The sequence below is a fragment of the Microtus oregoni genome, unplaced genomic scaffold (genome assembly GCF_018167655.1).
Source record: "Microtus oregoni isolate MIOR12 unplaced genomic scaffold, Mior012 000034F_ref0000314, whole genome shotgun sequence".
Classification (NCBI taxonomy): domain Eukaryota; kingdom Metazoa; phylum Chordata; class Mammalia; order Rodentia; family Cricetidae; genus Microtus; species Microtus oregoni.
The window spans coordinates 10,452,362-10,480,259 of NW_024543093.1; the positions used below are offsets into that span (position 1 = coordinate 10,452,362).

At 46.6% G+C, this 27,898-nt stretch overlaps 1 protein-coding gene across 1 annotated transcript in view; it reads right to left on the reverse strand.

Moving 5' to 3' along the window:
• The window catches only part of Dcdc2c (doublecortin domain containing 2C), a 38,147-nt gene that overhangs the window by 7,461 nt on the left and 2,788 nt on the right, over positions 1-27,898 (reverse strand). The window contains exons 2-8 of the mRNA XM_041630505.1: positions 24,646-24,697; positions 16,638-16,714; positions 9,388-9,516; positions 5,889-6,026; positions 3,989-4,031; positions 2,792-2,915; positions 811-920 (exon numbers count right to left, since the gene is read on the reverse strand). Coding sequence (XP_041486439.1) covers positions 811-920; positions 2,792-2,915; positions 3,989-4,031; positions 5,889-6,026; positions 9,388-9,516; positions 16,638-16,714; positions 24,646-24,697 — 673 coding nt within the window. The remainder of the gene's footprint in view (positions 1-810; positions 921-2,791; positions 2,916-3,988; positions 4,032-5,888; positions 6,027-9,387; positions 9,517-16,637; positions 16,715-24,645; positions 24,698-27,898) is intronic.

Consider the following 27,898-nt stretch of genomic DNA (forward strand, 5'->3'; position numbering starts at 1 on the left):
GTTTGTTCCCGGCTGCCCAGACTCAAAATAACCAAACAGAAACTATATTAATTAAATCACTGCTTGGCCTATTAGCTCTAGCTTCTTATTGGATAGCTCTTACGTCTTAATTTAACCCGTTTCTATTAAGTGCTCATTCAAGGTTAGATGACAGGTTTGACCCAAGGTGTAGCTACTAACAGGATGTGTTTTTTTTGTTTTGTTTTGTTTTGTTTTTGTTTTGTTTTGTTTTTTTGGATTTTTGAGACAGGGTTTCGCTGTGGTTTTGGAGCCTGTCCTGGAACTAGCTCTTGTAGACCAGGCTGGTCTCAAACTAACAGAGATCTGCCTGCCTCTGCCTCCCAAATGCTGGGATTAAAGGCGTGCGCCACCACCGCCCAGCCTAACAGGATGTTTTGACCTAGGGTGTGGTTACTTGATACTTTGGATATTGAGAACGTAATTACTTTGTTCTTTGTATCTTGGTAAAGAAGCCTCTTGCCTTTCCCCTCCTCTTTGGAATGGGGTATATAAAGCCTATGAGAGGTAAACATAGAGCAAATCTCACGATTTACTATATGCCCTCCTGACTTTATCAATCATCTCTTATCTATATCTTTCTTAATCCTCACACATCCCTCCAAGCACGAACGAATGAACTGGGCAGGACCCAGCTGATGATATTGCTCGGGTGAACAATACGACAGCAATTAGCTAACAGAACCTTCTAGAGGCCAGGGAGAACTTGGGGGTGAGGATGCTGAAGACGGGGATAGGAGAAGTAGGGGCAGACACAGCTGAGTCAAGACAGCCCCAGCCCTTGTGACTCACCTGGTCAACCGGCACCTCCACCTTCACCTCTGGATCCTCCCTGACTTCCAGTGCTTCTAGTGCTTCCTGGGCCTCCTTATCTGCAGTCTGAGCTTTATACACATCACCCTCTAAGGGAAAATAACAGACAGTCTTTGCAAACCAGCAGAAAAACTCATCCCCAGTTGACATTTTCTGAAACAAACCAAAATTTCAATTCAGCAGCTCCTGAACTTCCTATACCATCAGACAGAAAGAAGCCCAGACAGGGCCCCTGCATTATCTCCATGCCCATCTCTCCCCTCTCTCCCTCTTTCTCTTTCCCCCCTCTCCCCTCCCCCTCTCTCCTCCCCCTCCCCCCTCCCCCCCTCTCTCCCTCTCCCTCTGGCTCTCTTTCCTCTCTCTCCCTTTTTCCCCTCTCTCCCTTCTCTCCCTCTTTCTCCATTTCTCTTCTCTCCCTCTCTCACCGTCTCCCCCCCCTCTCCCTTTTTCTTCACCTGTCTTCTTTTGTTCTTGCTTCTATAGAGGCCTCAGCTCAGTGGGTCCCAATTTTCGCAGTGTCTGTCTAGTTTCTATCTCCATAAAAGTCCTGGCCCCTTGAAAACTTGAGCAATTTCTGCATCCAGAGGTTTCCCAAACTACCCAGATGCTGCAGAGAAGCAGAGCAGTGTGGGAGGGACTTCTCCCACCTGCTTCCTGTCTGTAAGACAGTGTGGGCAGGACTTCTCCTTCCTGCTTCCTGTCTGTAGGACAGAGTGGGCGGGACCTCTCCTTCCTGCTTTCTGTCTGTAGGACAGAGTAGGCGGGACTTCTCCCACCTGCTTCCTGTCTGTACCATAACTAGACACTGCACCAAGTCCTTCCCCCCCTTCCCCCCTTGTCAGTCCGAAAAGCGAGACATGCCTCAGAAAAAGCATCGTTAGACATAAACACCCGAAAGCACATGATAGAGAGGACAGAACAGCAGGAAGAATAAGAGTAGGCGTGGCGAGAGCCATTTTAATTGTTTCATTTCACAGTCAGGTCTGAATCTCTCTGCTAAGGGTACACAGGAACAAGCTAGATGGCCGCTATGTTCGCGGTTCCCTTCTAAAGTCAGGCTCGAATGATACTTGTTCTTACAGCAGGAATATCTGTAGTCCTCATATGCATGTGAACATGGAATTTACTTTAGCTATGACGTCTTTAAGAGCTCCCCTGCCCTCAGCTTTGAAATATTACTGCTCTTGTGGCAGCCTACTCCTGCCCCACAACTGAACACACGTTTCGGAATAAGCTTTGTCTGAGACACACACCATACGTACACACACTTTATAACTCATACACCTTGCAAGCCATACATGTCCACACTACACATATACCACACACCTCCTACATATGCACACCATATAAACACATACACCACACACATCAAACATATACACTATACATACACCACACATCCCATACGTATACATACCAAACAAATACATACACCACACATCCTATACGTATACATACCAAACATATACATACACCACACATCCCATATGTATACACACTATACATATACATACACCACACATCCCATACATATACATACCAAACATATACATATACCACACATCCCATACGTATACACACTATACATATACATACACCACACATCCCATACGTATACATACCAAACATATACATACACCACACATCCCATACGTATACATACCAAACATATACATACACCACACATCCCATACGTATACATACCAAACATATACATACACCACACATCCCATACGTATACACACTATACATATACATACACCACACATCCCATACATCTATACACACATACACCATACATCAAACATATGTAAACTGTACATGCATACACCACACACACCATAGATACACACACAATGTACACAGAGACACTATGCACACCATACATACTACATATGCACACATACAGAGAGAGAGAGAGAACTTTTCACAACCTGTAGGAGAGGAACTGCCCCATTACCTGCACCGCTTTGAACTAAGGGTCCCGGGGCTGTCTTCTTTTTCTCTTTGGCATAATAAACAGAATCCTGGCTTTTAGGTGGTATGCTGTCGTTTTTGAGAGGTTCTTTGCCTTTGGGCTCCACCTAATACGCAGATTAAAAACAAAAGATGTCAGGAGTAGACTACACCTTGAGTCCTTGGTCCTTGGGATGGACAAGGGCAGGAAACCCAGGAACCCAAGAAACCTCGAAGGGTCTCACCACTCCTGTCCCTTCTGGAGGAGGTAAAGGGGATATTCTGCGCTTCCTTCCCCAATCGACTGCTAGAGAGGTCATTTGGCTTTCCAGCCTAGGGTGGGATTGGGTGTTATGGCACAAAGGGACTCCTCATTCTTTGGGACAAACTTTAAAGCCTACCAAAAGCTGCTGCTCAGAAGCACAAAAATCTTAAAAATTCAACCATGCCACAGATAAGTAAAGGGAACAGTATTTAATTTTTATAATCTTTATACTATCTGTAGACAATGGCAAAATGGTCCTCATAAAACTTAAGGTTTTTAATGTCCCCCAACCCAATCATTAGCTATCTTCATGCTGCAAATAATATTTTTTTTCTTTTTATGCATCTTAGTTCAAGTATTTGGAGGCAAATTCAGCCAAATATATAAATGTTCACTTCAGACAAGGCACTGAATAAAATGTCCCTGCTGGTTTTAAAGAGTATTGCATAAGCCAGAGTTGTGTTGTAAGTACAGAAAGCAAGGCCTCAGCAGAACTGGTGTCGGGAGCAACATTCCAGCACACTGTAGGGTGCCCTGTTCAACACGGACAGTATATGAGTCCAAAGCTCTATACTGTGCTTGTGAAAGGCCCATTGAATGACCAAGAACCTCTGATTTGTACTAGAAGTACGCTTTAAAAGACAGGTTTCAAACTTAAAAGATGATCCATGCCCAGTCCTATAGAGTACTGATCTGAGCACATATGGTCCAGATGTAGAGACCATCCACGAACCATGGATACCATGCCACGAACATCTCTGCATGCCTCCTTGTTCTAGGCTCTGAGCTCCACAAAAAGCTCTGTCCTCCTCCTCCCTCTCTCATGGGTTGGTCTGGCTCCTCCCAGTGACCTGAAAGCTATTTGCTACCCAGGGCCCTCAGAGACCAGGAGACACCAGAACCAATAACAGTGGTCACTCGTCTTTCAAAACTTACTTTCTTCTTTGTTTGTGTGTATTTATCATTGCCCCCAAACCTCCTGAAAGGCAAAGACAGGCAGTTAGTACATTCAAGCTCTCTATAAACTATAGGAACATCCTTGACCTAGAAAATGTCCTACTCTCTACACAAGATCTAGCCAATGACCACAGCCATCTCCTAGGTGGTCATTTCAAAGGCCAAGAGGTCTTTGAAAGTCAGAGATTTATTAAGGAGATGGCTGTCCAAGGGTAGCATAGAAACAGGATTTAGGATGCTGGAGGGAGCCAGACTTTTTTTTTTCTTATTTTATTAAAAAAAAAAAACTATCTTTTTTCATTTTACATACCAATCCCAATTCCCACTCCCTCCCCTCCTCTCACTTCCCTCTATCTTTCCCCTATACCCCCCCCATCCACTCCTAGGGTAAAGCACATTGCTCTGAGGAAGGACCAAGGCCCTCCCTACTATATCTAGGCTGAGCAAGATATCCCTCCAAAGAGAATGGGTACCAAAAAGCCAGTATAAGCAGTAAGGATAAATCCTGGTCCCACTGCCAGTTGTCCTGAAATCTGCCCCAGCCATACAGCTGTCATCTACACTCAGAAGGTCCAGTTTTGTCCTATGCTATTTCCTTCCCTGTCAAGCTGGAGTTAATAAGCTCCCATTAGCTCAGGTAAGCTATTTCAGTGGGTGTCCCCATCATGGTCTTGACCTCTTTGCTCATATTCTCGCTTGTCCCACTCTTTGACTGGACTTTGGGAGCTCAGCCCAGAGGGGAGCCAGTCATTTTAACAGTTTTGATGCTTTCCAAGGCATGGATTATTCACATAGCTCTCACGTGTTCATGTAGCTCTCACCACTACCCAGTGAAGCAAGAACCTGCTGGCTTCTCTGCAAGGGACCAAGACACTCCACCCCTCAGAGCTGATCAGTGGCAGAACTGAGATTCAAATCTGCCTGTTCCTACCCACCACATGTGCCTGCTCTGACTGGTCATTTTGCATGCTTCCATACCCCTTCCTAACTCATGGGCACTGGGCCTTCACCAGCAACTGCTTACACACTGCACATACCTCTCTGGGCACTTCCCTGGGCTGTCTGTATTTCCTGTGTAGACCCTGGGCTCTCGAGGATTGTGTATTACTCCATGCCTGATTTTAGAAATGCCAGGTTCAAATTATATGTGTGTGCACATATGTAAGCATATTTATATAAGCATAAATGAAAGAGGGGGAAGGAAGGAGGGAGGGAGAGAGGGAGGAAGAGAGAATATGTAAGTATAGATAGGTAGGCAGATGATAGATAGATAGATAGATAGATAGATAGATAGATAGATAGATAATATGGATAGATGATAAAGATAGGTAGGTAGGCGGATTATAGATAGATGATAGATAGATAACACATCAAGTTTTACTACTGAATAAAATCAGTATCTGAACTCAACATGTTTTGGAAAGGGCTTAGAAAAGAGACAAATGTCAGCAACACTCAAAAGAGAAAGACACAGAATTTAAGGAGATGGCTCAGTGGGTAAAGGCACTTGACACTAAGTCTGACAGCCTAAGTTAGATCCTCAGAGCCCACAATGTGAAAGGAAAGAACTGACTCCCACAGTTATCCTCTGATCTCCCCCATGAATCATATGGCATGCACCCCTAGATAAATATATAAATGGATAGGTAGGTAAATGATAGGTAGGTAGGAAGGTAGATAGATAGATAGATAGATAGATAGATAGATAGAAGATAGATAGATAGATAGATAGATAGATAGATAGATAGATAGACAGGATGCATGTTGAGTAGATGGGTAGACAGATAATTTTTTAATTTAAAGGACAGGTAAAAGTTATACTCACTGCTGGATGACAGATAATTTTTTAATTTAAAGGACAGGTAAAAGTTATACTCACTGCTGGACCTCACTGGGAACCCGTGGGGACTTCCAGTAAGGAATGGCTTTGAAAGTCTCCAGTCCTGCAGCAACATAAAAAGAATTGTCTTGCAAATCCTTTGAGTTGTCCAAAAGATGCCCATCCATTGTATACAACCTGTGAACACATGAAAGAAGATGAGATAGGATTTGGCAAATGGCAGCACAGGACAGGGAGTACTTTGTCACCTGTGGTAATGACCAGCATGTCAAATATCTGAGAAGCTACACTCCCCAGCGAGCATGCAAAGGGGAGAAGCTGCACTCCCCAGCAAGCATGCAAAGGGGAGAAGCTGCACTCCCCAGCAAGCATGCAAAGCGAGGCAGGAAGCCTGTGGAAGCCACTTTTCCTGAACTGCACACTTTCCACTTAGAGCTTTTTAATTAAAGTGTATTTTTCATTATGCACAAGTCCTCAGAGGATCTTGAGAACATGATCAGCTCTTGGTTGGTATTCAATTAATTTTAACTAGTAGCAGCTAAAATTAATACAAATTGGCTTACATTGTTGTAACAATACTTTGGAAAGAAATCAGCATTTGTTAGCAAATAATGGGCCTTTTTCTAATGACCCAATGACTTCACTCAGTACTCTTTGGCAAGTACTCACTGCCTGGTTAATTTAGGAACAGAGTCTGTTCACTCCACTGTTGCCCTGTTACATATAGAAACAATGACGGGGTTCTACGCAAATGGAAATGACAGCTCCTCAGAGTCAAGAGTCCTAGCAGCCTACGAAGGGAAGTACAAGGTGCTCAGTCTGCTGCCTCCTGAAAATCCACATGTAGATGGCATGGTTCCCAGCCCACAGCACTACTAGGAGGTGATGGGACCTTTAGGAGGTAGAGCAAATATGAAGAAGCTGGACTAATAGAGTCAGGCTCTTCGAGGTGTATTAGAACCGCACCCGCTTCTCTGTGGCCCCACAAGGTTAATAGCATCTTCAGCCACGTACTTCCACCATTATGTAGTGCCTCGTCACAGACCCAAAAGCAATAGGCCAAAAATTGGAGAATGAAACCAAGGAGGCCGTGAGCAGAGGCAAACCCAATGAGCCTGTGAGCAGAGGCAAACCCAGTGAGACCATGTGCAGAGGCAAACCCAGTGAGACCGTGAGCAGAGGCAAACCCAAGGAGACAGTGAGCAGAGGCAAACCCAGTGAGATCGTGAGCAGAGGCAAACCCAATGTGGCCGTGAGCAGAGGCAAACCCAGTGAGGCCATGAGGAGAGGCAAATCCTTTCCCATACCAAGATGATTACCTCCGGTATGTTGTCATAGAATAGAGAGCTGACTAACATGGGTTTCAAGAGGAAGAAGATATAATTCAACCATGGACTTCCCAAAAACAAAAGGAACTTTGCCTTGCAGAATGGAGGCAGGCTACCCATTGTGTAGGAAGAAGTGAAGTATCCTGGAGTGGCCAGAGGGACTTATATAGAAACACAAAAACCCAGGGGTCTGCCTGTCCCTGAGGGCAAAATGACAACAGGACGCATAAACACATAGCAGAAGGAAAATTAACAAAGAGCTTGGATTCAGGGAGGGGCGTTCATCATTAAACAAAGGAAGAAGAGTTCCGTGAAGTGGAGAATAGGCTGGCCACTGTGGGTAAGATGTGACAGATGGCCCTCTGTGTCATCTGCTGCAGCCATGTAGGATAAGTCCAGAAGAAGAAAAGGAAAGTGGACGCAGGACACCAGGAGCAAGTGGAACCCCTCACAGAATTAGCCTTCCCTCCAGGGACCCTCTGATCCCTGGGAGGCCACTGAAGCATAGACTGACTCGTGAGCCCAGGTCAAGGTCGAGCATTTCATTTCTAGCGAGTGTCAGACTTTGTTGGTGCTGCTCCTGGGGTCTCTCCTGAGAACCTCTACCCTGGCTTGATTCTGGAAGAAACACAGGAGAGCGTGGTGGACAGGAGACCCAGGAAAGCCACGGGCAGAGAAGGTGCTAGGATACAGCAGAGGCTTCTGCAGGAAACTCAAGCCTAGAAGTCTGCTCTGCTCTCATCCTGCTGTGGTCTCGGGACAACTGAAGTTTATCCAGATACTGCTGGAGCAAATACAATGGGGAATAAGACAAGGAAGCAAGAGGTCTCTGCAGGAGATGACCGAGGGAACACTACTGTGGGTGTTTAGGTCAGAGGACAGTGAAATGTCCTGGGCCTAACAAGACTCCAGAAGAGGTACCACAGCCTGATAGCCCCAGTGAGGAAGAGGTTTGAGTAAGGACTGGCAAGCCCAGAACAAGCCCAGAGAGGAGGCTATGAACCACTGGCACAAGAAGTATTCGAAAGACCAAGGTCAGAGAAACACAGCTGTACAATAGTGATGCTGAGACCTGAGGGCTCACTCAAAACCATTATCAGTCTTATGGGGAAGATGACAGCATGCCAAAGGGTCACACTGGGACCAGAAGTGTTAGAGTGGTCAGACAGAATTCTCACCAATATGATTAGGAAAGATTGCCAACAGGAAATAAATGCGGTAGGGGGAAGATGAAACAGGAGAAATGCAGATTTGAAGCTAGAGTAGTGAACAAAGAATTATGAGGTGGGTGATGGGGTGGACAGAGAAACCCAGGCAACAACAACCAAAGAATGGAACACCCACCCAACAAAGACGAGACCAGAGATCTACACCAATAAAACCTTAAACATCTTAACACCAGATGCCTAGATCCCAGTCCAAGAACACAAACATGGACAACCATGACAAGATGCCTCTTACAGCGACACGTGATGGCCTTTCCCTATGCACCATATCTACCCAGACTTCACCTTCCATCACAACTGCTCCTCTGTGACCACATACAACATGCTACATACCGGATGAAGAGCTGAGCATGCATGATGACTTTTAGAAACCACTAATATCACCTTCCAGATGAAGGAAAAAGGTATCAAAGAAGTAGGTATTCTTATGGTCACAAAAGTACAGGTGGCAGAAGACAGACTTGACCCTAAAGCCCTGCCTAGAGGCTGTGATTCTGGTCTGATTCTGAACCCTTTTGCCCTGTAAAAGCAAAACTCCCTGACTCATCTGCTGAGTTTTGCCTTAAAGTCTGATTCCCCATGTGGTCCCCCACCTTCTACAGGCCACCTCCTCCAGCTCCTGCCCAAGTCGGGGGTCTGGGAAGCAAGGTTCATTGTTGTTCTTTTGTGATGGTGGTGGTTGTTGTGTGCACAATGAGCGGTGCATATGAGAAATCAGAGGACAGCTTTACAGAGTCAGGTTCCCCACTTCCACCCTCACAGGGGTAACAGGGATCAAACTCCGATCGCTAAACATACATAGCAAGCCCCTTACCCATTGAGCCGTCTTCACCTGAGACCCCTCCTTATGACGCTGTGCCCTCCACACAGAGCTCATGACAGTGCTCAGTGTTTGGTGAACAGATTAATGAAACGAGCTTCAAATAAAGGTGGGACACCCAGCTCTCTCCCTCCAAGCCCTGATTTCCCATGAGGGTGCCTTACTTCCGAACACCTCCCAGAGGGAAGACTTTCTCTCCAATCATAGCCAGCACGCTGCTCCAATCTGACAGGCTGAATTTGGGTATAATAATTTTTATAGGTGGGATAAATAATTTTCCGTTTGTGAAAACACTGTAGGGATAGAAGAAAAAAAGCACCATTATTACCTTAAAAGTGAGGGGAGAAACACTGACAACCCAAAGAATAAAAAACATAGGTGTATTTATAGAAATGTGAAAATATTCTGATGCACTGATCAACCCTTAACAAGATACCAAGTCCTACAGAACAGTCTTCAAGTCTGATGCCATAACAGAGGTGTTAGGAATATACTGTTTTGATTATTATAGTGTATTGTATTGTATTGTGTTGTATTGTATTGTGCCAGGGTCTCATGTAGCCCAGGCTGGTCTCAATCTCACTCTGCAGCTGAGGATGACCCTGTGCTTCTGATGTTCCTGCCTCCACCTCCCAAGTGCTGAGATTATAGGTATATGCTTCTGGTTTACACACTGCTAGGGATAGAGCCCAGGGCTTCAGGCAGATGAGACCACATTGTAACAACTGAGATCTACCCACAGCTCAGACAGTACCTTTCCATATAGGTAAAGGTACCCAAACGAATGGGACAAAATTCTACTTCTTAAAAATAATATGTTTCAGCTGGGCAGTGGTGGCACACGCCTTTAAGCCCAGCACTTGGGAGGCAGAGGCAGGTGGATCTCCATGAGTTTGAAGCCAGCCCTGTCTACAAGAGCTAGTTCTAAGAAAGCTAGGACTGTTACACAGAGAAACCCCGTCTCGAAAACACAAACAACAAATAAAACACACAAACATACATACAACCAAAAAAAATCTACGTTTCCTATGGTGATTAAATTAAAAGAAAATAGTAACCTATTAGAAAATTAAAGGAGAATTATATATGAAAAATATAGTCATATCCCTTGTCACAGAGCCTAGAGACAGTTGACACACACCTGGCTTCACCCCCAGTCTTCAGGCAGCCATGTGACTTCAGTAGGCTTAGCTCATTATGGCCATATGGGGAAAGTGTACTGAGAAGTTTCTTGCAAACTCAAAGATTCTATTTCATTTGCTGTGCCCCAGGAATTACCATCCCTTGAAGATAGTTTCAAAGGTTCATTGTTTTCATTAAATTAAAGTAAAGTCGACCATTTGTGGTGGCACACACTTATCATCCCAGCACATGGGAAGCTGAGATCAGAATATAATATGTTCTAGGCCAACCTGGACCAACAGAAAGAACCTATCCCCCCCCCCCAAAAAAAGTGTAATGTACAAGGCTTATGTCTTTTAGCTCATGCTTTCTTTAACAGTGTTGTGAGCTCAACTGTAGAACTCTGATTTGCAAGTTTCTTTGTAATCTCTTGGATTTTTTTCCTTAAATGTGAATGACTTAGACTGTAGTTAATATATTTTCTTCTCAGAGAGACTTATAAACACTGGTTGAATGTGTTGTCCCAATAGACAGAATCTACTTCCTCCACTAAATCTCTGGGGCAAGAGAGACTTGCAGCCAGCCAGCAGCAGCCTTTAGCTTCTTCAGTATTTAAAACATTGCCTTGAAAAAAAAAAGAAATGGAAGGATATGATGCAGAGTTGGCACAGCATTTCCAACAACTGCAAATGATTGATAACAAAATTTTTCTATATAACGGAATCCATAGAGACAACTAACCCGGGCTCATAGGCGCTCACGGAGTCTGAACCGAGGAGCCTGCATGGGACCAACCCACACCCTCTACATACGGGTGACAGTTGTACAGCTCGGTCTACTTGTGGGACTCCTAGGAATGGAAGAAGGTCTGTCTCTGACGCTTTGGCAGGCTTTTGAAAACCTATTTCTCATAGTGGGTGGCCTTGCCCAGACGTCATACAAGGGGAGGAGCTTAGTCTTACTGCAACTTGATATGCCATACTTTGTTGATACCTATGGGAGGCCTGCCCCTTTCTGAACAGAAACAGAGGAGGGGATGGAGGGGGTTAGAGGAGAGGTGAGGGAGGGAATGGGAGGAGAGGAAAAAGGGGAAACTTCAGTGGGAATGTAAAATAAGCAACAAATTTAATTTTTTTAAAAAAATCTTTCTAAATACAGATTAACAAAAATAAAGTGCTTTAACACAAGTGTGTGATATTTTGCCTGTAGGTTGTGTGCGTGCGTGCAAGCGCACATACAAGCAGAGGATAAAGGGTAACCTCAGCTAAACATTGGCCAGCTTTTTTTTTTTTTGAGACAGGGCCTGGAACTCTCCAAGGAGACATAATTCTGAAGGCAGTGAGAAAAGGAATATACTGCTTAATCAGCACACCACCTGCTGTGTGCATTTATACTTTCAGCAATAGAGGAAAGGAAACATTTTAAATCTTGGAGGATGGGAAATGGCATATGGATCTAGATGGCTTTTAGCCAGCAAGAAATGGTGGTAGCAGTCCATTGACAACATACTTCCCACCTGTGTTATCAAATTTTCTGATTATTCAGTTAAACAAATACCCCAACTCTGGGACCCAGCTGAAGAAAGACAGTGGCTTCCCCAGTCATAGAGGCTCAGTGGAAAGTCAAGTCCTTCTGACTCCAAATCCCAGGTGAGGTCTTCCAACTAAGCATCCTTCCCCCAATGGATCTCCCTTCTCAGAAATAGGTTGACGTGCACCACTGCAAGAAACCCAGGGCCATTTTTATTCCTGTTCCAGCCACATTCTGCTGTGCTGGGGAGAGCCATGAATATCACCTCACACGTTGGGCTTGCTCCCTCTTAACTTCCTCTTCCACTGGGAAAGCAAACACTTTTACCCAAGATCAAATTCAAGTTGCAAGTTGAGTGGAATAGGAAAATCCTTCAATACCAAAGTCAAAGCCATGGTCTCTAGAGTTGACCCTAGAACTGCACACCCGTTTCTCTCACCACTCCATCCCTTCTGGACAGTGAGGTCATGAGGAGACGCGTCCATCTGTCTCTCGGTCTTCCCTGGCCTGACACACTCAGAAAAATATAGGCAGCAGGAGTCAGATGAAGCACATGCAGACAGCTGAACCTCCTGTTCTCTATGGGTCTCAACTTCCCCACTTCCAAAACTGGAAACCTGGTATATTTTGAAGAATTCACAACAGCAGCTGAATCACCAGCTACAGACTCCAGCGGGACACCTTCTAGAAGCTCTGCTGTTATCTCAGCAAACTGGTATGATTAAAGGGGGAGCAGGGTCCAAGAAGTTATCTAGGTGAATAAAACACTAGCTGAGCAAGGGTGAGAACCAAGTTTGGGTCCATGATGCCTTTCTAAAAGTTGGGAAGACATAGCAGCCCTCAGACCCCCAACACTTGGGAAATAGGGGCAGGGATAAATCATGTTCGAAGTACAGTGAGTGAGCCTGCCTCCGTGGATAAAATGACTTGTGATTGAAGAAGATACTCAATGCCAATCTCTGGCCTCAGCATATACACATATACACATGTGCACCTACACATATGTGAACATGCATACATGCACAAATACCAAGCATACAAAATAAAGTGGGAAAGGCTAGGAAGATGGTTCAGTCAGCAAGTGCTTGTCTTGTAAGCATGAGAATCTTAGTTTGATCACCAGAATCCACAGAGAGGGGGGGGGGGAGGGAGGGGGAGGGAGGGAAGGAGGGAGGGAGGGAGGGAGGAAGGAAGGAAGGAAGGAAGAAAGAAAGAAAGAAAGAAAGAAAGAAAAGGCCAGGTGTGATGGAGTACAATTGTAATCACAGCCCTGAGGAATCGGAGAGAGTCAGATTCCTAGGGTTTGCTGTCCAATCTCAAAAACAATGGAATACGGCAACGGAATCTGTCCCTTGACCCTCTACATATTGGTACATACATGTGTGTATGCACCTACACACATGAGAACACACACTACACACACACAGTAGAGCACACAGTACAGAGAACTCAAGATATGCTCATGAACTGACAGTTAGGTATATTCAAAGCCTCTTCCCCAATCATGAGGACTCCAAACGGCTTCCAAGCATAAAACTAAACTCTGGGTCCCACTGCAACTCCCGGGCACTGATGCGACTCCCCTTCTCCCTTGGGAGAGACACCATCACTATAATGCTTCCCAAGGAGACACAATGGGGCTCAATGACCTAGGTAACAATCTTGCACTTGGCAGGAACTGGACAGGGAAAGGCCAGTTGTTTAGTCTGCTCAGACGACCCCTGGGTGGCCTCCAAGCCTATCACAAGAGTCTCTGCTCTCATTTACACAGCATGAGTCCTCACGGCAGAAGGGAGAAAAAGATGGTGTTGGACTCGTCAGCTTTTACCTTGAGCAGCTCTTGTTCTCACTTCTACCACAAATACAGCCTTGGCAAAACCTGTGATGTAATGCAGACCAAGGGGAGCTGCTCCCTGGCCCTGCCTCCTCCTCCTCCTCCTCCTCCTCCTCCTCCTCCTCCTCCTCCTCCACAGAAACAGATAACTCTCTCCTAAGACCTACAGCAAAGACCATCTTCCTCACTCTGACACCTGTATCTTCCCAGTGTCTCCTAAACACTTGTTCTGCCAAAATACCTCCAAGCCTAAGGTCGCCATAGCTACCTACTTGTGTATGCAACCACCACTTGCAGTGGAGAGGACCACATTGATCAAGGAACTCAGGTGGGATTCTAGATGCTTCTACTCATTGCATACACTGATGTTAAATTTCAGGTCCAGGTCTCACATCCAAAAAATGAAGGACTGCTGAGACCGGAAGAGCCTCTGAATGAAGTTTTCAACCTGAGGCTCCACCAAGAGCCATGGCAGCAAGCCATGGCCCAAGGCAAACAGATGTCCTGAGAGCTACGCAGCAGATATGATGTTGTGGCCACAGTCAGCTTCTAGCCAAGCTCTGGGGCATGGTCTTAATTGTCATCTTTTGTCCCCTGATTTTTCTTGCTTGCCAACAGACAAAACATGTGCCTGCCACCCCCCAGTTCCAATGACCTCATCTCTTTGGCCTAAAACATTCTCCCATGAGGACTAGAGAGTCTCTGGGAAACCATTCCCAGGATTCATAAACTTTTCACCTGTTCACTTCTAAGAAACAATGAAAGCAAAATTCTCTGAACCCCACCCCCCACACGCCATATTCTTTACTTCTCCACATGAAGCTAAACTGGGAGTGGGGACCCCACTAGAGAGCAGCATAGGTGAAGGATGTCCCTGCAGAGTAGGGACCCCACTAGAGAGCAGCATAGGTGAAGGATGTCCCTGCAGAGTGGGACTCTCAGGCTTCACAGTTAAGACCAGAACCAGGTCCCACTTCTGAGCCCCAGTCTCCAACTGAGTGACTTCCCATTTCCATGGCCAGAACCATCTGCTTGGTGACCCCTATGACCCACCAAGGAGCTCCAGGCTTTGCCTGCACAGAACAGAAGCCACACTCCACAGAAGTGTCAGCCTTGCCATGCCGCTGCAGGAGAAGGTCAGAGTCCTTTCTCCTCTGAATCCCTGACACAGAGAACCAGATGCAGAGAATGGCTCCCTGACCTCCTCTGGCTTCCACAGTCGCAAGCTCTCCCAGCTAAAGTGATGGGCTTTTTCCCTGGTGGAAGGCTGCTGCATTTATATGGCTATTTGGGTCCATCTAGTGGAACTTCTCAGCACTCCTATCAGGAGGTGAAACACATCTTCTGCAAGAGTCACTGGCATAAGGGGCCATGGCCGCAAGCTGTAGCTACAGAGATGTGTCTTCATTAGCCAGGACTCGCAAGTCAGCTATATTCCCTAAGAATGTGGCACGTTCTCCACAAAAGATGGTGTCAGAAAAGCTTAAAAACACTGAAACTTCTGTTATTTTAGAGACGCCCTGGTACATTTCAAACATTTTTAAATTTCATCCAGTGTTTGTGTATGCACGAGTGTGTGTGCACACATGTGTGCGCACGTGAGCTTGTACATGTCACAGAACTTGTATGAAGGTTACAGAGCAACTTGCAGAAGTCTCAATTCTCTCCTTCCACCATGTGAGTCCAGAGGATGGAACTGAGGTCATCAGGTTCAGTAACAAATATGGAGGTGATGTGGGATTCCGCTCTGTATGCTGGGAATACCATTGGTTGGTAAAGAAGCTGCTTTGGGCCTATTGCAGTGCAGAATAGGGCAAAGTGGAAATTCCAAGCAGTTAGAGGAGAAGAGAGTAGGCGGAGTCAAGGAGAAGCAATGTAGCCACCAAAAGAGACAGATGCCCACCCCAGAACCTTGCCAGTAAACCAACAACCTCTTGGTAAAATACAAAATAATAAAAATGGGTTATTTTAAGATGAAGAGCTAGCTAGAAATACACTTCAGTTATTGGCCACACAGTATTGCAAATAATATAGTTTCTGAGTGATTATTTCAGGTCTGGGCAGCTGGGAACAAATGAACAGCCTCCGCCAACACGTATGAATGTGTGAGTATATAACCAATGTGGAGAACAAGGGATGACTCAGAAGTCGGTTCTTCTCTGTATAGTATCCAGGGGTTGAACTCAAGTTGTCAGGCCTGTGGGCAAGTGCCTCTGCCCACTGAGCCATCTCGCCAGGCTCCTGGTGTTTTTCTTTGCACTTACCTTTTCTCAGCACATTACAGGTCCCAGAAAGGCGCCAGCTGCTAAGAGCCTGGCTCTTCTGAGGCCTGGCATTTTCAAGAAGCGGTATGAGAACCCCTTACTTGTGTTTCTAAATGACTCCCTTCTAGAAGCTGAAGGAAGGCAAGGGACATCCAAAGACACAGTCCTTGAGACTTTGAAAATGGTGGGAGAAGCAATGCTTGCCTAACTAAACCATTCCCTTCTCTCTTTTATTAAGATTTATTTATTTATTATATATACAATGTTCTGTCTGCATGTATGCCTGTACACCAGAAGAAGGCGCCAGATCTCATTACAGATGGTTGTGACCCATCGTGTGGTTGCTGGGAATTGAACTCAGTACCTCTGGAAGGGCAGCCAGTGCTCTTAACCTCTAAGCCATCTCTCCTGCTCCTTTCTAACTGCTTTTGTACCTCAAGGAAACTGTTGCAGATCATGGCACCCCAACTGGATGGCATTCTCAGAGAAGGACACTTGAAGGACAATCACAGAGAGGTGGTATGTGGTCGGAGAGACAGAGGAGAGGGGGAGGACATAGAAGAGGAAGTGAGGAACAGGCAGAGAACAGGTGGCCCAGCTGGAGAGCACTGCCTATGAAGAGCTGGGACACGCTCAGGTTTGACATTCATGACACTGAACTCACTTTATATGTCGGGTTGTCCTGCTTTGTGTTTGCCACCTGGAAGGCACGTTGATGTCACAATGTACCACTGGCTTGATCTGCAACACAAACCACAGGGCTCAGAGTTCGCTTCAGGTGAGCAAATATTAGTCAGTACCAACAGCAAGGACAGCGGAATCCCAAAACCACCAAGGGTGTCGGTCACCAAGGACAGGTCCCCAGGGATTCAGAGAGGTGGGTATGCACCAGGAGTCCAACCTCTCCGGCAGGTGACAGGTGGGTTGATAGAGGCTGAAGGCAATACACTCCAAGCAGTGGGGAGCGGGAAGGAGGTACAGTGTCTCTGGAAAGAGTGACAGAGGAGGACGTGGCTCATACTGGGGGTACACTCAGCAAATGCACTCTGGTGGCCAAAGGTATCTTCTCCATGCTCTGATCGACAAATTACAGGGTAGGAGGAGCGGACAAGTAGCTTCCATTTTCAGACCAGAGTTAAGTACGGTAGCCCAGTGGGACACTTCCCTACGTTCCCCAGGCCTGCTGGGCTCTTTCCTGAGAATGAAAATGCAGAGGCAAATACAAGGCCTTCTCAGGACACTACCTCAGGCTATTCAAATAGCAGGAAATTTGGGGGATCCTGGCACAGAAGAATAACAGCTCTCTTCCTCCAGCCTGCGGGCCAGGAGTGCACAGAGAAGCAAGAGAAAAAGATTGGGGAGTCAAGGCTGTCCCTGAGCTGGTCAGCAGACTGGCCCCACACCCTAGACCAGAACCCCTGTGGGTCACTCCAGTGCATCATGGACTCCGCTAAAAGGCTGCCCTGACCACTGGACTCTGTCCCTCAACCCACCAGGTGACCAGCATAGGTCCCCACCTCTTGCCTTGCCCTTATCCCCAAGCACACAGGTCACACCTTCTGTCTCTGTTTATATCCCACAGCTGTTGTGTGCCTGGTTCAAGTCTTCCATACCCTTCACTTGGCAGTAGGGTCCACCCTGCCTGAGTCCCACTTCCCTGTCATCCCCATCACTGACCGCCACCCAGCATAGGAGGTCCCACCTGGGGACTCAGGCCACTAGCACTGTGTCTCCCTGCCACGCCTATGAGCCACTCCATACTGTCAGTCAGTAACCCTAACCTGTCCCATGACACATAGGCCACAGACTCAGCAGCCCCTAAGGCCCTGTGGCTCAGCATAATCCAGGTTTTCTTCTTCCCCATACCCGCCACTCTCCCAAGTTCAAAGTTATCTCTAGAATGATACAAGAGGAGTCATCCCCCATGGATACTGAGAACCTGGTGGTCCTCCTACCTCACGTTGTACACTGCATGGGGCACCCTCTCCATGGGGCTGTCCTGTGTACCTCCCCACACACACAGCAGTACCAGGTGGGGTCTTTCCACTCCTCACTCTGCTAAGCCCCCCACTTCCCAGGCTATGAGCCCCACCTCCCAATCTGCATCCACTAGAAGCACAGAGATCTCGGGTCTGGCAAACACCTCCCTCCCACGCTTTCTATAAGACTCTTAGAACCAGGCTGGGGGTCTCGCCTCTACTGAGGCCTTTGTTCTGCCAGTTTCCAGGCCTGCCTTGCTCTGCCTTGAGTAAGGGGACTCAGGAGCCTGCCCCACCCTCATGCCTCTCCCTCCCAAGCCTTCCCCAGCTCAGCATGAGATGGAACATAGCCTGCTAGTTCAGGGAGCTTGTCTGAACCTCTCAAGATGAATGAAAAAGTCACAGTCAGATTGTCTTCAAAGAGAGTGACAGACAGAGACACGGAAAAGTAAGGGCCAGGCCATCACACACACACACACACACACACACACACACACACACACACACACACACTACAGAGGCAAGAATGTACTGACCTTGAACCCTGGAAACTCTATTTAGAAGAAAGGAGTGTGGCGTGCTGGGCCTGGAGGAGATGCAAAGCCTGTGGACTTTGGCATCTGCTGTATCCATTGGTTATCAGTGGCCAGAACAGAGACATGACCAGGAGGCAGAAAATGGGACAAATGGCACAGACTCACAGGAGGAAATCACAGGCTGAAAGCCAGGTGATGCAGGTCAGAGCCCAGCTCTCCTGAGCAGGGATGTGTGACCACCGCTCTCAGCAGCACTTTGCTAATTTTTTTTTTCCAAGAGAGGGTTTCTCTGTAGCTTTGGAGCCTGTCCTGTTTCAAGGCTGGCCTTGAACTCACAGAGATCTGCCTGCCTCTACCTCTGCCTCTGCCTCCCAAGTGCTGGGATTAAAGGCATACATCACCACCAAAGAATTAGTTTGCTAATTCTTTACAGTGCAGAAGACCTATCTTACAGAATTCTTATGACCATGAAATGGCAGAATATTTTATTTTTAAAAAAATGCAATGTGATATCTATCATATTGTCATAAGTTCTTAAAATTAAGTTAACTTGAGAGTCCCCTAACACACCCAAGGAAGGAGAGGCAAGTCTACTTAGGCATCTTGGTCTCGTTTTGAGCCTATCAGATTTGCTGACCACCCACACATATCCACTCCAGACCTCACCATCGTAGACAACGACAATGTGGAGATCCATCTGTGCAGCTTTGAAACTTGGGAGATGCTCAGTCTCCTCTCACGTCTGGCTCCTCTCAACTGAACTATCAGCATCCCTGTGGCCAGCTCTCGGAGTCTTATGTGGAGCCCCAGTTTCTTATCCCCCAACTGTTCTTAGCCACTCTGTCTACCCCTAGCTTTTACCTAACCTTTTGTTGCCCCAACCTCGTGTGGTGTGTGTGTGTGTGTGTGTGTGTGTGTGTGTGTGTGTGTGTGTGTTGCCTGCTCAAGTATACAGGTGCCTATGTGCATGCATGTGGAAACCAGAGTCAACCTCAGGGGTCATGCCCCAGGATCACCCACCCATCCCTTGGTTTTTAAAGTAGTGTCTCTTGCTGGGACCTAGAGCTCATCAACCGGCTTGACTGACTAGCCAGCAAGCCCCAGGGATCGCCCTGTCTCTGGAAGTGGGGGAGGTAGAAAGAGTATAAAAGCCAAAGGTAAATTAATATTGCTGCAAGAAATTATCTTCCTGACAAGGACATTGCATTCATGACCTCATGGTAGCTGTGGTTGCTGGCTCATGACCTACACAAGATGAAGCATTCAGCACTCCAGCACAGAGAAGGGGTGGGAGGCGACTCCTAGCTGAGGAGCTAGTGGCTGTTTCTGGCAGCTGAGGGAGGGTCAGTGTGGCCCATGGTATGTTGCCCATGCTCCAGGGGACGGTGCTTTATACCCACGCCCACATGGGCAGCAGTAATTAGTGGACAGATGCGCACCTCCAGGCCCAGTTTTTGGTTTCTTCAGACAGGATCTCACTCTGTAGTCCTGACTGACTTAGAACTCAATGATACCCCCCTGCCTCTGCCTCCAAAGGGCTGGGATTAGGGATGTGCCACCATGCCTAGCCAGCCCCAATTTTTCCCATGGGTGCTGGGACTTGGATTACTGACAGACCTAACTCCCCAGACCCAACCCTTCCCTCACAGCGATCAGAGACAGGGTACCCTGTCATTGCCCTCCTCACGCTCTGCACTCCAGCTGGCCTTCGGGGGTTCTTCCCTGTCTCTCCCCATTCTTCTTTGTTTGGGGGTTTTAAGAATTGTTTGATCACCATTGGTTATTACCATTGAGTTATTTCACACATGAATACAATGTATTGAAGTCCTAGCTACCTCCCATTCAGCCCGTCCAGCTCCTCCCAGCCACCCCCAATACCCCAGTTCTAACTTCATGTCTTATTTTTAGTAATCCATCGAGCCTAACTAGTGCTGCCCAGCAACTGCCAATATCTCCTTAGCTTAGATGCGGGCCTCTTACATCCCTTCCTTCTGTAGGCTCAAGTGCTGTCTGGCGTGATCTTGTGCGAGTCATGTGCTAGCAACCACAGTGGCTGAGAACTCACGAGTGCAGTGTCGTTCTTAGGGCCAGAAGACATTTTGTAGCGATAGTCTCTGATCTTGAGCTCTTACAGTTTTTCCATCCCCTCTTGGGAGTTGGGGGTGTGATATAATCTCCCCCTTGGGGCTTTGAGCACATCACAATCGCTTCTTCTCTGCACTCTAACCCAGTTGTAAATCTCTGCATTGACAGCTGTTGACTGTATACAGAAGTTTTTGGGAACAAGGAATGACAGTTGGACTGACCTGTGTGTACAAAGCTAAGTGTTTAGAAAGTAGCTCGCAATGCCCCTGTCCTCATATCCCTTATGGTTTTCTTGTTTTGTGGCTTAACCATCCTTTTGAGTGTGAGCCTCCTTGGGGTAGGAAGTCCCACAACAGAATGGCCCTACTGCTGACTACGGAGCAGCCCCCGGGAGATGGTGGTGACTACCCATGAAGCTGTAAGTGGATGAGGGAAAGGTACCAGGACAAATGCACAACTCTGCTAGTAGCAGAAACTCCAGTAGGGAAGAGATCCGCACAACTCTGTTAGTAGCAGAAACTCCAGTAGGGAAGAGATCCAGGGTAAGGGAGACCGGGGGCTGCAGAAAGGGCATGCATGTATCTACTATTGCTCTGCTGTGTGTTGCATGTCAAATGATGCAGACCTGCACGGCTGCAGTGGTAAATGAAAAGCTGTGAATATCAGTAACGGGCAAGCATTGACAGACCTGGTCTGAAAACAAAACAGCAGCAATTGTGCTCGGAGAAATTCTACTGGGTACAGACACCCTAGGAAGGGCTTTCTGCTTGATTGCCTACAACTATGAAACAATGGGCTAATTGCTCCTCTGATGTGCTAATGACTCATTAACCCTGATAGCACCTGCCTAATTAAATAACAGCAGCTATTAAGTACATACTCAGGATTCCCATCCCCTATCCTCCATGTAATCAGGTCCTAAGAGTCTAACTGCTGCTGTCGGATGGGAAAGAAAGTCTCACTCAGACTTAGCTCTCATGAGTCACACATCATAGTCTGCCAGAGCCTGAAGTACCCAACGGGCTATAAACAAACCTACTGCCCAAGGCGGTAAAACTAAACCTAGAACTGAGCCCTGAGGATAACCATGGAGTATTTCTCACTGCAGCTACAGGACAGCTGCCAACTGGCTCTGAGCCCTGGGGTAAGTTCTATAAAAGAGCATAACTCATCTCCCAAACAACCTCAAGAATACCCAAGTGACAAGAAACCAGATTGTACAACCTGTCCAGGAATGCATGGCTCCAAGGGCTCTTGTTCATGAAAAAACATCCAAAGACATGTCCTCACAGGGTATAGCCACGGCACCATGCTGCCAGGGTGCTCGGTGACGCCTGGGATGGCGCTGGCTCTTGCCCTCGTAATGTGGGGTTCAGCTGCTAAGCGTTCCTCGGCCTGCTCTTGGGGTATATGATGCAGTCCCCAAGAGGGAAAGGTCCAGGTGGAAGACACGCCTTGGCAAATGCCTGGAATAGGTTAAGGGATGGCTCACCTGACAACTGCTCCCCGTCATTGTCCCGCAAAGTCTCTGCTCTTTCGCTTGCTCTCACACTTCCACCGCCCTCGGGATGCATCCAAACATCTCTTGCTGAGCAAAGCCTGAGCCAAAAAGACGCTAGCACCAAGGAGAGCTGTCCTCACATAAACACACCCAGAAAGAAACCAGATAATGAGCAATAAACTCTTCTACGCTCCAGGGTTAAGTGTGGAAGGCGGGCAGAGGTGTCCACGAAGAAAGCTCTGCCATTAGTAGGTGCCTAAGCTACTGTCTGAGCCAATTAATATCAAAAACGGATGGGTGCCAGGAACCACGAGAACCTCAAGGAGCATGCCATGGTCTACACAGTCCTTGTTCTTATTTGTAAAAACATTTTTACTGGCCTGAAATGCACTATGTAGCTGGGGGTGGCTTTGACTCCAGATTCTCCTGCCTCTACCTTCAGAGTATGGCACTATGAAGGGGCCAAAGCACACGATTATCCTGTTCTATTTTATTTATTTATTAAGGTTTTAAATTCATTTTATGTATCAACCACAGTTCTCCCTCCTTCCCCTCCTCCTGCTCCCCCCACCTAGCCCCCACCCCCCAGACCCCCACTCCCCCATCAACACCTACCTCATAGAGGTTTAATGCTTCTCATTGGGGAGTCAACAAAGTTTGGCATATCAAGTTGAGGCAGGAACAATCTCCTCCCCTCTGCATCATAGGGAATGGACCAGTTCATGCACCAAGGATAAATCCCAATCCCACCTGCCAGGGGCACCCTGTTTCTCTTTATCTATGTTTTGCCTCTAGGCTTTTTACCCCTCTTTATTTTATATGTCTTTCTTTCCTTTTTACTCTGTGACTGGCTGGATGGTTTACCCCTGGCGTCTCTCTCTCTCTCTCTCTACTTCTTTCATTTTTCCTTCCTTTTCGAGCCTAGATTTCTCCTATTTATTCTCTCTGCCCTGTCAGCTCTGCCTGTCCTTCCTCTGCCTCACTATTGGCTGTTCAGCTCTTTATTAGACCAATCAGGTGCCTTAGGCAGGCAAGTGAAACAACTGCAACACATCTGTACATAACTAAACACACATCTATCCACCATTAAATAAATGCAGCATACACTAAAGGAACACATCTTTACACAGTGAAAGCAATATCCTGCAGCATAAAAAAATATAACACATCTGTGCCTAGTTAAAATAATATTCCACAATAGTACATCTTTGGGGAAATATTTCGATTCTTTTCCATTAAAAATGACAAGCCATGGGACAAGCTCAGTGGGTGAAGCACTTACAAGTTTGAACCCCCAGACCCTCAGGACCCACAGAAAGGCAGGTAACACGCACATCTGTAATCCCAGCACTCCTACAGGGATGTGGGAAGCAGAGATGAGAAAATCCCCCAGAAGCCCTAAAGCCAGCCAGCCTGGCTTCCACAAGGGTTCAAAAAACCTTTCCTCAAACAAGGTGGGGGGAGATGAGGACACTAAAAGTGGTCACCTGACCACTGCACACACGCTGTCACGTGTGCTGTGGCATGCACATGCCCATGCTAGTGCATACATACATGCTCACACGGAGACAATCTTTTAGTGATGAGCTGTATGACTGAGCCAACTTAGTGTGCTTTGTAACGTCCCCTCTGGGAGGCTAGGAAGTAAGCAGGAGTACACTGCTCAGTCCAGCTGTGCCTCCATCGCCATCATGTCCACCAACTAGCGGAAGCCACTCTTTTCCCAACGGGAGGAACATGCATGCTAAGGGACACATGTGTGTCACACACACACACACACACACACACACACACACACACAACCAAAATGTTCTTGGCAGGAGTTCATCCTCCAAATTCTCATCCATTATGCCCTTTTTAAAAAAGATAGCAAATAAGACCCAGGCACTCCCGGGTTGGTGATAATCACCTCCTGCCAGGCTCTGATGATGGCCATTGTGAAAAGAGTAAGCGGGTGAGAAGAAAGTGATCAACTAGAGAAAAGCAAGACTAGAGGATTCTAGTTTAATCTGAGGCATGTTCGCCACAGTTACCCAGCTCTTTCCCTCCACGGGCCAATCACGCACTTGATTAGTGATCACAGCAGCTTCTGTGCCCGCCTGAGAGAAGGGAGCCAGGTCTTCAGATAGAGCTAGAGAGAGAGCAAGAAGAGGGCAAGCAAGCAGGCACTGGAGGGAGTGATGAAGGTCCAGCTGCCATCTAAAGCTCCTTCCCCATCTCCCACACTAATCCTGGAAACCCCCGATGGTCCCTCCAACCCAAGACAATTTCTGAAATGCTTCTAACAAAAGCTCAGAAGTCATTAACCCTCACCAAGCCAGCACAGAGATCCCTGGGGAAAGAATAGTAGACCCTGCAAAGAGAAGGGATGTAAAAGGAGGTCCCCCCCAAAGAGATGCCTTCTTACACAACAGGGGGGAAGACAAATTAGAACAGACATAACGAAATAGGAATCGGGAAATTGGAAAACCAGTAAAGCCAGATAATGGTTCCCGAAAAGCTTAATAATGTTAATAAACCTGCAGCCAAAGTGAACTAATTCAGCTCATCTTATTAGTCTCAAACACTTACCTCCTTCAACTTTCTCATCTTTGGAGGTTTTCTGGGAACTATATGAATATAGCTGCAAAAAGAGAGAGAGAGGAGAAATCATAGTTAGAAAGACAGTACTCACTCTGAGCCGTGGAACCTCTGCCAAGAGGAGCCAATGTCAGCAAGGAAGCAGGCAACCCCACAGGGCAGGAATGAATCCACATCAGAACGTGACAGCTGCGTGTCATGGGACACACATGTGTGTGTGTGTGTGTGTATACATATGTATGTATGTATGTATCACTAGAGTGACCTTAGAAATAATGGTCTAAGGCTGGAGGGGTGGCTTGGTGGCTAAGAGCACTGACTGCTCTTCCAGAGGACCCAGGTTCAGATCCCACTACCCAAACGGTGACTCACAACCATCTGTTATCCAAGCATAATGAGATCTAAGACTCCTCTTCTGGCCTTTGCAGACTCCAGGCATGCACATGGTATACAGACAAAATGCAGGCAAAATGCTCATACATACTTTTAAGGAAAAAAAATCTTTTAAAATATATTTTAAATATTTGTATTTAAATAAATAGTTTAAGTAACAGTAAATAATTATCTAATTCACTGGCCTTCTGACTTTTTTGGTGATGGCGGTAATGTTCAGTTGGTTAGTTGGTGGACTGGTTGGTTGATTGGTTGGGATTTGGGTTGTGTTTTCTGTGAAATGGCCTGACTCTGTAGTCCAGGCTGTCCTAGAAATTGTCGCTTTCCTGCCACTGTCTCTGGGATTGCCAGCACACAAGCTCCAGGGCTATCTCCACTTATAAAGGAGCGAACTCAGAGCAGGGTGACAAGACTATGAGGCAAGGGGGACATCTCCATCCATCACCCTCCGCTTGAGGGCAGCCCTGGAGCTAGAAACCTGCCTCAAGCCCTATGAAGTGACTGTTTAAGGTGACCATTTCAAGCAGGTCTGTGGGATTTCCCTCTGTATGCTGTGATTACCATTAACGAATAAAGAAACTGCTTTGGACCTATAGCAGGACAGAACTGAGCTAAGGGGGGTTGGGGGGGACACGGACACCTAAGCTGAATGCTGGGAGGAAGAAGGGCAGAGTCAGAGAGATGCCATGGAGCCCCTCCAGAGACAGACACCGGTTGGAATCTTGCTGGTAAGCCACAGACACGTGGCAATACACAAATTAATAGAAATGGGTTAAACTAAGATGTAAGAGTTAGCCAATAAGAAGTTCGAGCTAATGGGCCGCCAAGCAGTGTTTTAAATAATACAGTTTCTGTGTGGTTATTTTGGTTCTGGGCAATGGGGACAAACAGGTCATTAATGGAGCAGGATCCTAAGCTCCTCAATAATCCCCCTGTCCTATTTAGGGTGACTATGGCTGTGGTGACACACCATGACCAAAGCAGCTTGGAGAGGAAGGGGTTTATTTCCCTCATGGTACATATAACAGTTTATCATCAGAAGCAGTGAGGGCAGGATCTCAAGCAGGGCAGGAGCTGATGCAGAAGCCATGGAGGGTGTTACTTACTGGCTTATTCCTCCTGGCTTGCTCAGCCTGAGTTCTCAGAACCCAGGACCACCAACCTAGGGATAGCCCCACCCACAATGGACTGAGACCCCCCCCCCCCATCAATCACTAAGAAAATGCCCTACAGGTTTGCCTGCAGCCTGATTTTTAGAGAGACATTTTATCAGTTGAGGATGCCTCTTCTCAGATGGCTCTAGTTTGTGTCAACACAAAACTACCCAGCACCGTCAGCCCCTTGTCAACCTGACAGACAAACACTTCACTTTCCAGTTAGAACCTTTCCTTCCTAATTTATGCCCAAGATGGTATGTTATTATTAATATCACAATATAAAACATAAATAATTTTGAAAGTTCCACAGTCTTTACAAGTTCAATCACATTAAAATTTCATCTCAAGGTTGAAGAGATGGCTCAGCAGTTAAGAGCACAAGCTGCTCTTCCATAGGACCTGAGTTCAATTCCCAGCACCCACATGGTGGCTCACAACCATCTGAATTGAGATCTAGCGCCCTCTTCTGGCGGCAGGCATATAGGCAAACAGAACACTGTATGCATAATAAATAGTGTCCCAAAAGTTCCATCTCAGCCAAGTGGTGGGGACTCATGCCTTTAATCCCAGCATTCAGAAGGCAGAGGCAGGTGGATCTCTGTGAGTTCAAAGTCAGCCTGGTCTACACAGCAAGTTCCAGGACAGCCAGAGCTATACAGAGAAACTCTGTCTTAAGAAACAAAACAAACAAATAGTTCAGTTTTTTTAAATACCCAATTCAAAATCTCTTTTAAAAATTCAAAGTTTCTCAACTATGGGCTCCTGTAAAAATCAAAATTAAGTTAAATACTTTCTTACTTTGAGAAGGAAGAGCCAGGGCACAGTCACTATCAGATCAGAGCAAAACCAAACTCCAACTTTTTTTTTTTTTTTTTTTTGTATTTTCGAGACAGGGTTTCTCCTTAGCTTTTGGTTCCTGTCCTGGAACTAGCTCTTGTAGACCAGGCTGGCCTCAAACTCCAAGAGATCCGCCTGCCTCTGCCTCCCAAGTGCTGGGATTAAAGGCATGCGCCACCACCGCCAGGCAAACTCCAACATTTTAAATCACTCAGGGTCCAATATTGGAATTCATTCATTGATGTGGGAGTGTCATCTATCTATCTGTTGCTTTCATTGCTTAATTAATAAAGAAAACTGCTTGGCCTGATAGGACAGAATTTAGATAGGCGGAGTAGACCAAACAGAATGCTGGAAAAAGGGAAGTGAGGCAGTCGCCTTGATTCTCCTCTCCGAGACAGACACAGGTTAAGATCTTTCCTTAACCTCGTGGTGCTACACAGATTATTAGAAATGGGTTAATCAAGATGTGAGCGTTAGCCAATAAGAGGCTGGAACTAATGGGCCAGGCTGTATTCTGATCTGAGGAATCAAGAGATTTCACCTCAATGACGCTGGTCTTTTCTTAATCGCCACTAATTTCTTAACTCTGGCTGACCAGCATCAGTTGTCCCAGTAAAGTAAAGGTTTTACTTCAAGGGTTCTGGTCCCTTGTTACTCGCAGCTGATTCTTCAGCCCCAACTGACCAAAACCACAGATTCTCAATTCAAAATAGCAAGCAGCCCTGATAGGGTCTTTAAGCTACTCTCAGACTTTCCTCTGAGACTTCACAAGCCAGGCCTCCGTCGTCTGCCTTGCTCTCGACATGTTCCACCAGGCTCCCATAAAACAGCTCACCAAGTTTTGAAAGCTCCAT